We start from the raw sequence: 15,857 nt of genomic DNA, 5'->3' as shown, positions 1-15,857 counted from the left end.
TCGAGTAACTGAGTTTAAGGTTCGCGTATTTTACCCGGCACCCAATCCATCCTCCAAGCCACTAAGCCGTGTAACAGCCCAAGCGAGCGACCCCACAAAACACCACCTCTATGTAAGCTCCCCCATTCACCCACCTGTCAGCTACACACGACCATCACCACCCGCACCCACCATCACCAGCAGCAGCCACCCACGATGTCCCGCCACGCCCGCATCGAAGAGATCGAAGACTCCGACCCGGAAGAAGTCGACATTTCCAGCCTGGACGCGCCCGACCTTCCCATCGCAGGGAGCACCTTCCAGCCCGGCCGCCACATCGTCCCGCCGACACCTAGCAGCAGCGTTCCACGACGCGCCCCTTCCGCCCCTTCCGCCCCTTCCTCCGCCCCCCTATCCTCATCGAGCCTCCTCAGCCCAGACCTCCTCTCCAACCCCGCGGCTTTCCTCTCGCCAGGACAAACTCCCTACCTCCCCGCCTCGGCGGCCGCAGACTACAAGTCGTTCCATTGCGTGTACCCGGTCTACTTCGACAGCACACGAACACGGGCGCAGGGGCGGCGGGTTGCGGCGTCCAAGGCGGTGGCGAGTCCGCTCGCACGCGAGATTGCGGACGCATGTGGTGCCCTCGGCCTGCAGACGGTGTTTGAACCCGGCAAGACACATCCGAAGGATTGGTGTAATCCGGGACGCGTTAGGGTCCAGCTCGAGGGGGCGGGGAGGAATAGTATGCTCCCTTTCTATCGGGGGGGAGGGGGGGGGGAGGGGTGGGTGTGGGGACTGGGCTAATAGCGGTGCCGGAGAATAGAGTTCTCGCTCCTCGACGCCATCTCCGCGTACCTGCGCACGCACCCTACGGTGCCGTCAACGCCGCTAAAGCTCCGGATCCCGAATGTTCCGTACGACGGCAAGCCGCCCCCGGCGCCGATCGTGCCGCGGGGCTGGAAGATGGGCGCCATCCTGCCGCTGCACAGTCCTGCGCTGCCAGGCCCCGGCGTCAGCGACGACGTGTTCAAGGATATGATGGAGGATATGATGGGCGGGATGATGGGTGGAGCTGGGGGTGCGGGAGGAGGAGGGGCGCAGGCGGCTCAGGCGGCGCAGGCTATGGCCGCCCTTGGGGCGGCGCAGCAGCCAGCTGGGCAGGGAGAGAAGAGGGAGAAGAAGGAGAAGAAGAAGGGGAAGAGGTAGTGGGTTTGCCGCAGTAGGAATTTGCTTCTTTCTCGGGCGTTGGGAGGTTGGTAATGAGCGAATAAACCAGTACAGTGCCCACCTGTAGACATCGTACCCACTACATACATCACGGCTTCACAACGAGCGAGTATCGATACCATCAACAGCAACAGTCTCCCCTCTCCCGAGTGATCATAACCCCCATGGATAAAAATGCGGCAGGAGCTATGTAAGGTACTTAGGAATACAGACTTCAGACGGGGTACAACACCCCGCACGACAACGACACAAGCAAAACAAAAGCACAGTAACAAATGAAAGGTTGGTGGTGCATGCAGATGAGGTTGCTGATGGTGATATAAGGAAAAGAAAAAAAAGAGAGGAAACAAAAAAAAGAGAAAAAAATAGAAAACTCCTAATCCCCAAAAAGATACGATACGAACGAAGCCACTTTCCAAAACAGCCAGCAACCCACTGAAACAAATGAAAACAGACAAAAAAAAGATTGTTCCGAACAAAATAGCTAGCCCTATTTATCAAAATACTTAGGGGAGACTCAATTTGTTCAATCCTCCATCTCCAGATCGATAGCATCTGGGTTCACGGGTGCTGCTGCCACGGGTGCTGCCGTCTCGGATGCACCATCAATGTTCCCGGGGATTGCACCGGTCGATGCGGCCACGAATCCCTGCGGCGCCCTTGCCTCGCGATCCAACGCCTCCATCGCATCATTCTTCTCCTGATCGTCGCCACTGGGCTCACCACCCTTGGCCTGACCTCTTGCCAGGGCCTGCGACGCGATGAAGTTGACATCAGTGTTGTACTGCGCCTGGACACTGCGCTTGATGCGCAGCATCTCCTTGAAGGTGTCTTCGTTTCCGTGCTGGATCTCAAACTTCTCCCACTTCTCCCAGAACGTGGGGGAGATTCTGGGGTCCGAGAACTGGCTTGCGTGCGCGTAGATGGCCCGCGCGCGGTCGATCTCGCCCAGTCGTCGTTCCATCTCGGCGAACTTGAGACACATCTCCTTGGCTTCCTTGTCCGGCAGCGCTTCGATCGCGCGCTCATAAATTGGCCGCGTCGAAGTGAGCCCGAAGTTGGAGGCCGACTTGGTGATGTAGAATTCAAACATCTCGAAGCGATCCTCGTCCGAGACGGCACGGGTGGCGCGCTCGTATATCCGCATGGCGTGGCGCGCGAGTCCGCGCTCCTCCTCGAGGTTGCCGTACATGAGGTAGAGTGTCTTTGCGAACTTTGGAGGACAGCCCTCGACGGATTGCTCGAACAGATCTCGTAGACGTTCTATGTCGATCTGGCGGTTGACCGCCTTGGTGAGATACAGGTTCCACAACTCGAAAGCTACCGGATAAGAGAATAAGTCCAGTCCCCGCTCGTAGATCTACCGTATGTTAGCTATCACTAGTTACCTATCTAGAATGTAGAAGACATACCTTGAAACTCTCCTCGAAGTATTTGTTCTCCTCTAGAAGGTTTGCATAGTTGACCACTGTCTGCGGTGTTGCGATCCGCAGCTCAAAGATCCTCTCGTACACTGCCCGGGTCTCATCGAGAGTGCTGACACTCTCCACGAGATCCACATAGAAACTCCACAGCTTCCAACTTTTGTGTACCCGCTGCTGCGGCGTCAAGGTCTCATCGAAATAGTCGACAATGCTCCTCTTTGGAGCCTGAGTGGCCTTGGCCATGATCTTGACAGCTTCGTCAAAGTTGTCGTTCCTCAGCTCCAGCTCAGCCCATTCGATCCACATCTCGGCCAACTCCTGCACGGACTTGAAGGGCACACGAACAGCCTTCTCCATGATGATCCGTGCCTGTCTGATATCTCCATGCTTCTCGTAGAACTTGGCGTAGCCAGCCCAGAGAGAATGGAACTGCCCAACCGCTTTCTTGGGGTTGACGGCAGCCACGGCATCGGTATACGTCTGTACGACCTCCTGCTTGTTGTCGCCCCATAGCCCGACCCGCTTCTCCCACTCGATGACGTTGTTCGGGTTTTGCCGCAGAAGGACATCGTTGACTAGGAAAGGCCGGCGGTCCATCAACTGCTCGAATCGCATCATCCGGATATCCAGGTCGTAATCGGCATCCTCGTCCAGCTTCCCTTTCTCTTGGCGTGCTGCGGCAGCCTCCATCAGGCTCGAAATGACCGACTCCTCAAACTCCGTATACGAATCAAAGATCTGCGTGAAGTCGCGGACAGTCATGACTGTAGTGATGCCCTCCTCAAATGCATCGCGTGCCTATTCCGGATCGTCAGCACGCACTCCTACGGCTCACTCCACGCCTGAGGATAGATTCTCACCCTCTCGAAGTCGCCCTTAGTGATCCAGTACGTCCCCAAGCTGGTCCACAATTTGCCACGCTGATCGCTGAACTTGCTGATGCCGCTGCGAACAATCTTCTCGACGTCGATGCTCTTGATCTCTCGCGCATGGGTGACCAGCAGGTCGCACAGCTCACTCCACATCTGGAAGTGACTCTTCGCCTCCTTACTCTTGAACCTCGGATTGTCCAGAATCTCAATCCACTTCTCCGCCGCCTCCTCGTACTTCTCCTGCGAGACCAACAACTCAATGAACTCCTCGGCATCCTCGGGGTGCACCTGCATGTATCTCCGCCAGATGCGCACCGCCGTCTCACCGGACGCAGAGTTGGCGAACGGAAGGTACAGCTCCCATATCCGGCTGTGTTGCGAGAGCGGCAGGGCACGGAGAGCGCGATCGAATGCGCGCCGAGTCTTGGAGATCAGGCATTGCTTGAGCAGGAAAGTGAGATAGTCGAGCCAGATGCGTGGCATCTTGTTGAGAAGGATCAGGGAGCGCTCGAAGCAGTCATTGACTTTGTTGTACTCCTCGTTGAACTTGGCCGGATTGAGGGGGGAGACATGTTTCACCCGCATGTCGAGATACTAATGATGGAAATGGGTAAGTAAAAAAAAACTCCACCAGGAATAAGAAACACCCGCGAGGCGGAGGGGGAAGAGGGAGGGATGTTTATACCTTCTTCCAGATCTTGTAAGACCGCGGTAACGCCTTGCACGCCCGCTCGTACACAAAGACTTGCTCCTGAATGGTTCCGGTCTGCACCTTATGCTCGATATACCGCAGCCACGGTTTGATGCTCGAATAGGGATCGCGCAATATCTCATGTTCGTAATGCGCGTCTTCGTCAGATATCAGATAAAGATCTATGGAAGTAATCGAAGTCTTGGTAGCAGCAGTTGCGTCAGCACCGGATTTAGACGGCAGCGATTTCGACATGATTGTGGTCGTGGTGGTAGCGGTAGAGGTGGAGTTCGAAGCCGAATCGACGTCCATTGGCGCTGTTGCTGTTGGTGCTGGGGGTGCGGCGGGGACCAGGAGTTCTCCGGGCATAGCGAAAAGTCGGCGGAGACGAGCCCGCGTGTGGTGATAGGAAAGTATCTGATTGGATTTCGGGAGTGTTTGCAGGATGTGATGCTATGCTGTCTGTGCTGGCAAGCGGTGTGTGGTGTGTGGTGTGGTGGTGGTGGTGCGGAAAGGACACAAACGGTGTGCGTGGGGATGTCTGTCAGTGTGTGTGGGATTATGAAGCCATAGGAGAGAGCGAAGAGCGAAAGCGAGGGTGGGTTGCGAGAGTGTGCGTAGGTGTGGGTATGCGATGTGTATCTCGGGATATCTCTTGGAAGGAGAGCGTGTGTGTTTTTCGCGGGGTCGGTCGTCGGTCCGTCGAACGAATTTGGGTGAGAGGCGACGACGCGGCAGCGTTGAGTTCTGGTGTGGTCTGTGGAAGCCTGAGCAGCCGCCAAGCCGAAACCGACGAACCGTCCGGAGCACTCCTCCCCTCACCACCCTCACCACCCTCACTCGCAAAACAATCAGTCATCTCAATGTACCCTCCGAGTGAGCATAGGGGGCGGCGGTACTGCTCTCTGGCCACTCGAGCCCGTGCAATTGGACACCGCGTGATTGTAGGCTCGAGAGTCCCCGTCCCAGCAACCAACCGAGTCCCGACGTTCCCTAGGAGCCCCATACGCTAGAGTAAATGGATGCCAGGCACTCGCACGGGTAGCGACTGGCAGGACATCATCATACGTGCGGACCGCCACCGTCGCAAACATGCCGATCACGATTCGAAGTCCGCCAGTACCATGGCAAGTCGTCGAGGAGTCATGTCCGATCACTCGCACGCATGCCGCGTAGACAATCATGCCGTATTCCGACAGCAAAAAAGAAAGGTAGGTGCGATAGCGATCCCCGGGCCAGCGGTTACGTACCTGCCTTGACTCGACTTGTGTTGCATGCACCCGCCCATGTCCGTCGATGTACGGAGATAGGTACTTGAGTACATATGCGGAGTACTCTGGGTACACTCAGATAGGTGGCACGTTCAACATCATTGATCATTCTGCCTTCCTCGAGGAATCTATCCCCTGCTTCGATCTTTCCGCCTGCTGGCTTTGTGGCTGGTGGGAAGATTCTCTAGAGTAGAGTATGGAGATATGGGATGAGGGAAATACCCATTTCTGCAGCAATCAATCGAGGATCGGTATCGCATCCGCCAGTCGCCCTCAATCCATCAGACGAACTGCCAGCTTTGGAAACATGTTACCATTTGCACGGCAATTACCAAGGTATATGCAGCTTCGTTCTGTTATGCACTCAGCGGCGTCGTGGTAGCATCTTTGTCGCTGTGTTGTGATTGTGGGGGCCAGCGAAACCCCACACGACACAGTGATGGTTTTATGTAAAGGCCGCCTGGGATGGGGAAACGAAACGACCCAGATGAGATGAGTGGCCAGCTGACCGGACACGGCACCGGCAATGGAAAGGCACCTGTTGCATAGAAGAAAAAAGTCTATTTCGATCCGATCACCCGCTACACCCAAGAGAAAAACAACCATTCGACAAAAACACAAGAAAAAGGAAAAATGAGAAACGAAGAAAGGATCAAGAAAAGGAACGGGAACGGAGATAGCATTGGAAGACGAGTCTCCAGGCCCAATTAGATGACCATTAGATGACCAATGACCAGCTAAGGAGTGCAGCGTCCCATCCAGCGGGGGTAAAGTGAGCACTCCTTAACAGTCCAGCGACCACACATCCATGCCAAGAAACGCTCCAGTCCTATACCGTATCCACCGTGGGGCGTGGTTCCATACCTTTTTGCGCGGATTAGTATCTGTACACATCATGTGAAGGACAATACGAGAAACTTACTTCCTCTGGTCGGTGAACCAGTAGTAGGGATCCGCGGGAATGCCAACACGTCTGTACGCATCCAACAGCTCCTCAAGGTCCTCCATCCTCATGGAACCACCAACGATCTCGCCGACACCGGGCATCAAGCAGTCAACACTCTCGGTGACCCTGGGATCTTGCGGGTCCTTCTTCATGTAGAAGGCCTTGATCTCGACCGGGAAGTGGGTGAGGAAGATCGGCTCGTTGAGCATATCGGTCATGCGGCGCTCAGCGGCCTCGGCAATGTCGTCGCCGAACTTGTGGGGCTCGTCGTCTTCGTTCGGGATGCCGTGCTCGTTGAGCCACTCGATGGCCTCCGAGTACCTCATGCGGCGGAACGGACGGCTGGGGGGCTTGAACTCGTAGTGCTTGAGCTCAGTGACTTCGCCCTTCTCGAAGCGCTTCTTCTCGTCCTTGTTGGCGTCGTCGTTGAGCTCCTGGATGAAGGCCCGGGTCGGAGGGTCGTTCCAGACGGTGTCGATCGTTCGACAGACCAGATCTTCAAGGTGGTTCAGGAGGTCGTCGAATGTGACGAAAGCCAATTCACCTTCGATGTGAGTGTATTCACTGAGGTGGCGTCTGGTAAGTGACTTCTCGGCACGGAAGGACTCCTGGATACAAAAAACGTCACCGAGCGAGGGCAGACATGTCTCAAGGTAAAGCTGCGAAGATTGAGTGAGGTATGCCTTCTCTCCGTAGTAGTCAAATTCGAACAGAGTGGCACCTCCCTCGCATTGAGTCTGAACCATGCACGGGGGAGTGACCTCGAGCAAACCGAGATCATCGAAACTTCGACGGAACGCCTTGACGACAGCAGCGCGAACCTTGAGGGTGGCACTGGCAGTGTCACCACGGAGGGTCAGATGCCTGTAGTTGTACTTCGTCTGGGGGTCGGCGTCGGGGGCGACGATGTTGGTGATCGCCTCTTCTCCTCCTGGCGCCTTCCCAATGATCTTGTAGTAGTCCACGATGAGCTCGTGCCCGCCGGGGGCATGCGCACCAGCAGGCAATTCCTTGAGCTCTCCGTACAGAGTGAGGGTGGTCTCGTTGGTGAGAGTCATAGCATCGTAGGATTCGGTGAGCTTATCCGCCAGGATACACTGCAGAAGCCCGGTTCCATCGCGCAGAGTGATGAAGATCATGTTCTTCTGGTGACGCACCCGGTGAGCCCATCCAGAGATAGCCACACGCGTGTTGCGGTGGGCGGTAGTGTCCCTGATCTTGATCTTCTTGGCCGCAGGCTTGCTGGCATCCTCGACGATAATGACCGATTTGGCAGCCTCGAGCTGTGCATCCCTCGCCGCCTTCTGCTCGGCTTCCTTCGCAGCAAGCTCGCCCTTCTTTGCTTCCTTCTTGATGTGGGCAGAGTGCGCGTTGGTAGCCTTTTTCAGCGCGGCTTTGGCGACGGGCTTGTACTCTTCGCGGGTCTCCTCCGGTGTGCCGGTCTTGGACTTCCGCGATTCGTATCTCGCATCCTTCACGGAGGAGTGGATCAGAGCGCCGAGCAGCGACTTGAACGGGAGGTCTTTGGTGCCGAGGGTTTCTGGCGCATCGACACCGGTGTCCTCATCGATGTAGACAACTTTGACAAGTCAGTTCGAGTGAGTGAGTGACTCATGAGTCAAGCAACGTACCGTTGGAGATAACCATATCTGCCACTGCAGAGGCGACTGACTTGACTGCTTCGGCCATTGAAAGTGGTATACGAGGACCGGGTACCTCTCGCGATCACTGAAGTACCAAGGGAAGTGGAGTAAGGGTCCAACTGCTATCTTTGTGTGTGAGCACAAGTGTTTGGCGGGGCAGCACCCACTACGGCCACAATGTTTATCACCCCTCACTTGGCCGCATCTCTCCACCGTAGGAGTCATGTATCGCATCATACACCAATTCTTTCAGAGAACTCGGAGATATTGTTCAATATATAGACAGATCTTTCGGCATCTTCTGCGAGAAGTTCCTTTGCATTTGGACCACAGCAGTTGTGCTGTTGACTGCTCCGCATGTGCCCTAGCGTTTTTATTTGGCCGCTTTTTCCTCGCCTGTGCTACTATTTATTTCTTCATCGACTTCGACCTCAACCACTCCAACATCACTCCTCTTTATCCTCACCTCCACTTCTCTTCTGTCCGCCTTCTTCACCAACAAACCTTCAATCAAACACAGCCGGTATGTCTTCACATCGCGTCACATCGCATCCCGCATCCCATCATCTTCCCCTCCTCCCCATCCGGAGATGAAGAAATCTGTCACAGATTTTCCCGGCGACTTCTATGAGCCACCGAAAACACATGCACTACCATCTGATCCACCATCTAAACCGCATCTTTAATGATCGTCACGACATGTCATCGCGCACTTACTGACTGACTCGTCTTAAAGGCTATTCTGCTGCTTCTTGCGCCGGCTGTTTTGACGACTAATGATGGTATGTTCCTCACCGCTTTCTATCCATTACTCTGCCCTCCCCCCGACATAATGATGAAACAAAAATTTCAGTTCTGCTTCTGTATTCCTGAAGATACCCATATACCAAACGTACATTATTCTGAATTGTCGTCTATCTACCACATTTGCCGTTGATTGTTGAGAAGAACATTCGCTGACTTCAAGAAGAAAATCGCTTTCTAGCCTCACATCAATCGGTATTTACCCCACCAGCGTTTTCTGCTCGTCTATCCTCTTGCAAGGATGATAATAGTCAATCCATTCAATGAGTCCCATGCTCGCCATTTCTCTTGTTCGGTCTTTACCATGTCCGGCCCCTCTGCTGGTCTGCCTGCCGCCGAGTAACGGGGGTTGCATGGCGTGTGGGTGGGCTGGATTTATGAGCGTGGGCGGCGTGGTATCGTCGGACGTCTGGAGTTCGGCCTTGCGTTGATGCAGGATCCGAAGGATCCTCTGTTTTTGAGGGTTCGGAGGTGAACGTGGATGCGGAGTGTAGGGGGATTAACACCGGCTGTACTGATCTGCAACAATTTTGCAATCGCTATTGATGCTTTTACTGGGTTGTGCTTGGACACCCGCTGACGATTTGGAAAATTAGTTGCTGTAGTCACAGTATATCTTCATGATGTCTATAATAAATTCCTCTCAACCACCTGCTACCTCCGTGACTATGCAACACCTGTACCCGGGTGTCTTCCGTCCGCTGTTCTTTCCAGCTCCGGCAGAGTTCACACAGCCCCTGCTGGATGGATTCGTGGATGCGCACGATGAACTGCTGGAAGAGAACTCCCTGTTCACTCATTCCACGCGCTCGAGAGAGATCGGCGTCGACGTCGACGGCACGATCCGTGAGTTCCGCCGACGTGAAGCCGTTGCGGCTACTGCACAAGGGGAAGAGGGTGGTGATGGTGATCGCACGTCGCTGGCGGAAGTGAGGAAGTTGAGACTGCGGTCGAGAATGCACACCGTATATCTCTCTCCCATCCTGGGAAAATCGCAACAGACAAATAATGACTGGGTGGGTGGAACAGCAAGCTGCGGCACCGCGCGAACAGATCTTGCGCAAGTCCAAGGAACGCATGGCGGCGTTTGAGCGCGAGATCAAAGTGCAGGAAGAGGCCGCGCTGAAGGCGTTTAAGGAGGGGATTAGAAGGGTTGTCGAGGCTACGCCTATTGCTGAGTAAAACGAACGAACGGTACATATCATGGTGGGAATTGATGTATGACTTGATGTGTGATATCTTTCTTCATTTGTTCAATCATCATGACAAGCAAGCAGGTGCAATACTAATACAACATCCAGAAGACCCTATTCCATCCAAAATGAGAAGAAGAAGCAGAAGCAGAATATAAAGTCATAATCAAGCAAGCAAGCACAAAATAACCTAATCCGCCCTCTCGCCCACAAACGTCGGGAACCTCGGCGTGCCACTGTTGCTCAACTCCTGGTAGCGATAGATGATAGTGGCACCGATCTTCGGCGGCACCTTCCTCTGCGCATCGGTGAATCCACTGCCGACCTTAAACAGCTTTCCCGTGGGATCCCCCTTGTCATCGAGCATCTCGACCCTCAGGGCGCCACACACGCCAACATTCTTCCCCGAGCCGCCCTCATGCGCTCTCACAATCGCATCGGCGTCCAGGAACCGCTTGACTTTGAGCAGACTCCGCGAGCGGCCCTGGATATACAGACTGCCGGCCTGCCGCAGCATCATGCCCTCGCCCTTGTTCGCGCACACCTCGTCGAGCCGGTCGATTAGGTGCTTCTTGCTCTTGCACGTCTCGTGCTGCAGCACATGGACCCAGCGGATCGCATCCTTGCCGCCATCAAACCTTCTCTTAAGCCACTTCAGGCGCTCCTCGAACGGCTGGTCCGCCATGGTGGGGACATCGAAGACCTGGTAGCTGACGGAGAACTTCCAGCGGTCCGGACGGTTGTGCGCGCGGACAATACTGACGCAGTCCTGGAACCCGCCGCGGACCGTGAACAGCTCGCCGTCGAGCTTGATGTTCCCCCGCGGAAACCGCTTCGTGAACCACGGGGGCGCGTAGAACGGGTTGCCTTCGCGGCTGAGGAACACTCCCTTGTCGCCGTGCCAAATCGCTCGCACCCCGTCGAGCTTCTCCGACATCAGCCAGCCCGCCGGATCGATCCCCGTGTCGAGATCCCACTTGTGCGCCAGGAGCGGCTTGAACACGCCGTTGGCGGCGGGCTTGGCGGCGGGGGCGCGGGCGACTCGCGCTCGTTTGGCGGGTGAGGGTGAGGCGGCGGCGGGAGTTGCAGCGGCGGGGGCGGCATCTTCCTCGTCGTCCTCTTCGTCGTCGTCCACGACCGGGGGGGCCTTCCGCTTCTTTTGCGTAGCCGCAGCCGCAGCCGTGGCCTTCGCCTTCCTCTTCGGCGCAACAACCTCTTCCTCCTCCTCCTCCTCCTCCTCCTCCTCCTCCTCCTCCTCCTCCTCCTCCGCATCCGCATCCTCCATCTCCTCATCCTCATCCTCATGCACACCCTCACCCAGCCCCGCCCTCGCCCGCGCCTCTTCATACTTCCCGCCCAGCAGCAGTACCAGGTGCGCACACGTCGTCGCCTTCGCGCCGGCCACCAAGCGCCCCCATCCAAAGCCCGCGCAGCTGCATGTATACCTGCCGCCGCGGTTCTCGATAGTGTATGCGCCACGCTGGTGCGTTGCGCCGGGCTTCAGCGCCGTTCTCGGGGCGATGCCGTTCTGTGGATGTCAGTTTCAGTCCCAATCTCAATGTCTTGTCTGTCTGGCAGGAGAAGAAGAATGAGAAGGGTAATTACAATAGCCAAGGGCAAGTCCTTATCGTCGCCGGAGTCATCGTCGATACTAGACCCGAGGTCCTCCCGCGTCTCGTCGAGGAGCGCCAGGGCCTGGTATTCCACCGCCGAAGGCTTCGTTTGTGCTTGTGCTTGTGCTTGCGCGGAGCGGGCGGGCTTGGCGCTGCGCGTGCTGCTGCGAGTGGTGCGAGCCATTTTTCGTGATTGGCTTTAGTATACTGTAGATATAGTAGATAGATATCTCGAGATTGTTTCTGCTGGACTGGTGATTCCGAACACCGCCACCCAGCTGGCGAACACGCCGTCTTATATACATCCCCACTCTCCATGCGTATATTGGATTCTCGATTGATTGACTCCGTCCCTCGTCGCGCTCGCGTCCGCGTCCGTGTCGGCCGGCCCCCGCGTCGCGTCGTGTCCTGTCGCGTCGCGCAAAAAATTCGTCAGGCAGGCAGGCAGGCATTGAGGGCTATGGTGTTTCGTTCCTTGCTGCAAGGGTTAGATTGCTTGGTCGTGAGTCACAGATGGGGGGACTGTAAGAGTCATCGCGATCCTGGAAATTGCAACCACCCATCCACTTGCGGAAAGTGATAAGTGGGCAGTGGGCAGTGGGCAGTGGGAAGTGGGCAGTGGGAAGTGGAAGTGGGAACTTGTAAGTGGGATAAGCTTCGAGCTTCTCGGCGAACGCGAGACGCTCGCGTGGTCATGTGCGAGACTGCGAGTGGGCTGTGCTGGCTGTGCTGTGCTGGGGGCGCGGTGGGGGCGCGGTGCGCGGTGATTGGTGTGAGATTGGGCGCTGGATGTAGCCTGTAGGCTGTAGCTTGTCATGGACCATGGTGGGGCGCGGTATGTGGTAGGAAACACCGGGAACTCGGAACTGTGAAGACGTGGCAGGAATCGGCGTTAGGGAGAGGTATTTGCGTCGCGTTACGTGGGACTGGGTGCGGTGATGAGCGTATGGAAACAGGAGGCCTGGTTGTCTGATCCATGATGTAGGTATCGTGGCGATTGACTGTGATAGGCGTCGGGGATCATGCACAGTTGTTGTGTGTAAAGTATATGGTGGCGGCAATGGCAACCACAGACTGTCACCCCTCCTTGAAGTATCATCATCATGCAGGATCCGAGAGCAATTTACCGCAGTGCCTGGTGGGGGGAGCGAAGGGACACTGCGGCAAGAGGTTGAGCGGATGCATGAGGACGACAGACCCAAACGGCGCAACAGGACGAGGCCGAGTGCCTAATTTGCGGAACATGGACCTGGAGCTGGGTAGGGACATTGGCGAGTTCCTGGACCAGCTGGACAAAGGGGCGGTAGAGGCGGCGGAGAGGTTGGCGGACGAGAAGGGACGGGACAGGTGGATTTCATGCAGTTTTTCACTATCGTGTACCTTCCCTTCCTTGGTGCGATCTAGGTACACCGTTGCGGTGCTCAAGCGGATGATGGGGGAGGTAAGGTCAGCTATCTGGATTACTCTAGACAGGATAGGTACCGGGACAAGTGCGCTTCGCCATCGTCTGGTTGCGAATAATGAAACAAAAAAAACATTCATGCATCGTCTATCCCTCGAAAACCCAGAAACCTAGCATACCTAAAGTACAATCCTCCGTTTCCCTCCTTCTCATAGCCCATTTCCGCCACTCCCACTCCCCCCACCCCCTGCACGCCCGCCTTGATCCAGCAGTAGCTTCGGCTTGATAAACCCCTCGTCGAGCTTCCGGAACCACTCGGCCTGATCATCGCTCGTGCCGGAGAATATCCCGCTGAGTTGACTGAGCGCGCCCTGTGGCTGGGGAGTATTGCTGCTGCTGCTTCCGCTGCCGATGTCCTCGAGCACTGGCGGGGTGGAGGCCAAGAGGGTATTTCTCCTCGCCGCCGCAGGCGGCGGAAGATCGCTCGCGTCGCTTTCGGCGTCCGATTCCTCGGCCAGGAAGTCGGTGTTGACGTTCGCGCGTCGTTCCGACGGGGTGCGGCCCGAGGGCGACGGCCGCTGCTGACCGGAAGCGTACCCGCCCGCTCCCACGTCGCCAAGCGCAACGGCGGGGGTGTTGCCAAAGCCGTCGAAGCCGTTCGGGTTGGACTTGTAGAAGCGCCCAGTGGACTCGATGTCGAACTCGTCGTCGGAATCTGGTTCCTCAACGCAGCCGGTTCTGATCCCAAGAATCTCAAGCATGCGTGCGGTTGTCCCGCCGAAGACGATAACGGTGAGGACGACCACGACCAGGACCGTGGCGCGCAGGGAGTTGCCGTTATCGCCTGTGAAGCCGGCTGCGAGCGCGACACCAACTGCCCCGCGGAGTCCGGCCCAGAAGAGCATAGCTTGGTAACTGTGGGGGAGCTCCTCGGCGCCGGGCTTTCCGCGCGCTTGTGCGCGTTTGCGGATTACGAGGTTGATGAGCTTTGATAGTGGGAAGACGGCAGCCCAACGGGCGACACAGATTCCGATGGTGACTACAAGGATCAGGACGGGTCGGAAGACGAGTTTCGTTTCGGTGAAGAGGGAGAGCCCTAGGTAGATGAAGATGAAGTTCTCAGAGAGCTGCGCAAGCACTTGGAACAGGTATTTCGTCGTCAGCTGTGTGCGCCGTGACATGTTGTAGTAGGCGTAGTGCTTCAGCGTGATGCCGCAGAACAGTAGAGAGACAATTCCTAGGGATGTCAGCTGGGCTGTATGATAGAGGATGTGATATATGCATACCAGACATGCTGCAGCCGTTGGAGAACAAGTACGATGCGTATGCAACCAACAGGATGAAACAACTCTCAATCCCCGGGAAGCGCCGCATGTATGTATGTTTCAACAACAGCGCCGTTCCAATGCCGACGAGCACGCCAATCAGCAAACTGACAGTGAACACCACGAAGAAGACACCAATGGCCTTAAACAGACTCCCTATGGTAGCCTGTTCCGCACCATGGAAGTGTCGGGCCGTCTCGAACATGACGATAGCCACCGCATCGTTCAGAATGCTCTCTCCAAAGATGACAGTATACAGCTTCGGATCGACCTTATACGCGTTGAAGATCGCCAGAATTGTGACCGGATCCGTGGCCGAAAGGGTTGCACCCACGCTTATCGCCTCGACAAAGGTGATGTTGAGCGCTTCAAACGGCGTCAGCGACCAGATGTAGATGATGATTCCGAGTGTCCACGCCGAGATAAACGTCCCGGCGAAAGCGAACGTCAATATCGAGCCTATATTCCGAAAGAAGTTTGCCTGCGCACCGTCGCCGTCAGCAACCACTTCACTCCCCCGTTCCTCCACCTTCAGCGCGCACAGATACAACGCACCTGGTGCAATTCATATCCCGAGTTCAGAATGATAGGCGGCAGCAAAACGTTGAAGAAGATCTGGTAGTCGAACTTGACGAGACTCTGCAGATACTCTCCAGGAGTAACCCGAATAATCAAGCCGACAAACATTCCTACCGCCTGTCAGCGACCCTTCCCCTCAACCTACACACATGTATCGCATACCCGCAAAGATCGAAACAACAGTCTCATGCACCGCCTGAATCTTCTTAAGCTGCAGATAGTAGCTGAAAAACAGCGCCAACAGCACCAGCGACACCTGGATGAACAGCGCCCACGACGCGAGCATCTCCGACTGCTCGACATCTTTCGGTTCTGTAGGGTAGTTTCGGCTCGTCAGTCGCGGAGGTGGTACGGCGGGCAGACGGGGGAGGAGGAGGGCGTACCATCCGTATCCGGTTCTTCGGCTTCTCGTTCTGCGGTCTGTTAGCTTTCAACCCCCATTAGAGAGCTGCGCACGTGCAGATAGAGGGGGAGGGGCGCCCGTACTCAGCAGTGCGTAGGCTCCTTGTGTAGCCAAGGTGGCCATCTGCGTAGCTACGGTCGTGGCGGCGATGGGCATGGCGGCCAGTATGCCCGGCAGGTAGACGCGATTGTGGGGATCAATGCGGGGCTGGAACGAGCAGCGGGTGGATATGCTAGGTATCTTGTGGTGTCGTTGTCGGTCGTCGTCGTTCAGATGGAAACCCGGGAACGAAGGATTATGATCATCTGCAAGCAAGCTGGCGGCAACGTGTTGACACCTTCACCTTAAATCACGGACGGAGCTTGCACGTGTAGCTTTTTTCCTGCTTTTCGGTAGAGAAGTATAGCAGACAGAGTATATTGTTTATTTTGACGCTATGGCAGGCATGGAGGGAGGGGATGTTTGGTGGGAAACAACGAGTG

At 56.0% G+C, this 15,857-nt stretch overlaps 7 protein-coding genes across 7 annotated transcripts; 3 read left to right on the top strand and 4 right to left on the bottom strand.

The window, feature by feature from the left end:
* The first annotated feature begins 12 nt into the window (after positions 1-12).
* BZA05DRAFT_272436 (signal recognition particle, SRP19 subunit) lies at positions 13-1,462 on the top strand. The gene is made up of 2 exons (XM_051480250.1): positions 13-724; positions 806-1,462. Exons 1-2 carry the CDS (start codon positions 196-198, stop codon positions 1,186-1,188), a joined length of 912 nt encoding a protein of 303 aa, XP_051340457.1. The 5' UTR covers positions 13-195; the 3' UTR covers positions 1,189-1,462.
* An 8-nt stretch (positions 1,463-1,470) lies between these two features.
* Positions 1,471-4,660, bottom strand: BZA05DRAFT_272441 (uncharacterized protein). The gene is made up of 4 exons (XM_051480251.1): positions 4,191-4,660; positions 3,494-4,099; positions 2,622-3,431; positions 1,471-2,569 (listed from the first exon to the last, which is right to left on the bottom strand). Exons 1-4 carry the CDS (start codon positions 4,563-4,565, stop codon positions 1,736-1,738), a joined length of 2,625 nt encoding a protein of 874 aa, XP_051340456.1. The 5' UTR covers positions 4,566-4,660; the 3' UTR covers positions 1,471-1,735.
* On the top strand, positions 4,371-5,442 carry BZA05DRAFT_272453 (uncharacterized protein). Its single transcript, XM_051480252.1, has one exon. The coding sequence runs from the start codon at positions 4,652-4,654 to the stop codon at positions 5,207-5,209; it is 558 nt and encodes a 185-aa protein (XP_051340455.1). The 5' UTR covers positions 4,371-4,651; the 3' UTR covers positions 5,210-5,442.
* Positions 5,443-6,005: 563 nt separating this feature from the next.
* Positions 6,006-8,282, bottom strand: BZA05DRAFT_372189 (uncharacterized protein). The gene is made up of 3 exons (XM_051481701.1): positions 8,045-8,282; positions 6,390-7,992; positions 6,006-6,331 (listed from the first exon to the last, which is right to left on the bottom strand). Exons 1-3 carry the CDS (start codon positions 8,100-8,102, stop codon positions 6,205-6,207), a joined length of 1,788 nt encoding a protein of 595 aa, XP_051340454.1. The 5' UTR covers positions 8,103-8,282; the 3' UTR covers positions 6,006-6,204.
* A 1,168-nt stretch (positions 8,283-9,450) lies between these two features.
* On the top strand, positions 9,451-10,184 carry BZA05DRAFT_272352 (uncharacterized protein). The gene is made up of 3 exons (XM_051480249.1): positions 9,451-9,825; positions 9,890-10,078; positions 10,162-10,184. The coding sequence occupies exons 1-2, from the start codon at positions 9,481-9,483 to the stop codon at positions 10,040-10,042; spliced, it is 498 nt and encodes a 165-aa protein (XP_051340453.1). The 5' UTR covers positions 9,451-9,480; the 3' UTR covers positions 10,043-10,078; positions 10,162-10,184.
* On the bottom strand, positions 10,162-11,117 carry BZA05DRAFT_395053 (uncharacterized protein). Its single transcript, XM_051483398.1, has one exon. It carries the CDS (start codon positions 10,988-10,990, stop codon positions 10,244-10,246), a length of 747 nt encoding a protein of 248 aa, XP_051340452.1. The 5' UTR covers positions 10,991-11,117; the 3' UTR covers positions 10,162-10,243.
* Positions 11,118-13,277: 2,160 nt separating this feature from the next.
* BZA05DRAFT_417980 (Sodium/hydrogen exchanger family-domain-containing protein) lies at positions 13,278-15,531 on the bottom strand (the record flags this gene model as incomplete). Its single annotated transcript, XM_051485485.1, has 6 exons — positions 13,278-14,305; positions 14,355-14,874; positions 14,949-15,082; positions 15,135-15,284; positions 15,356-15,385; positions 15,459-15,531. 6 exons carry the CDS (start codon positions 15,529-15,531, stop codon positions 13,278-13,280), a joined length of 1,935 nt encoding a protein of 644 aa, XP_051340451.1.
* Positions 15,532-15,857: the final 326 nt, after the last annotated feature.

Source organism: Tricharina praecox (genome assembly GCF_024521635.1).
Source record: "Tricharina praecox strain CBS 144465 chromosome Unknown BZA05scaffold_9, whole genome shotgun sequence".
Taxonomy (NCBI): domain Eukaryota; kingdom Fungi; phylum Ascomycota; class Pezizomycetes; order Pezizales; family Pyronemataceae; genus Tricharina; species Tricharina praecox.
This window is presented reverse-complemented; position numbering and strand designations above follow the sequence as displayed.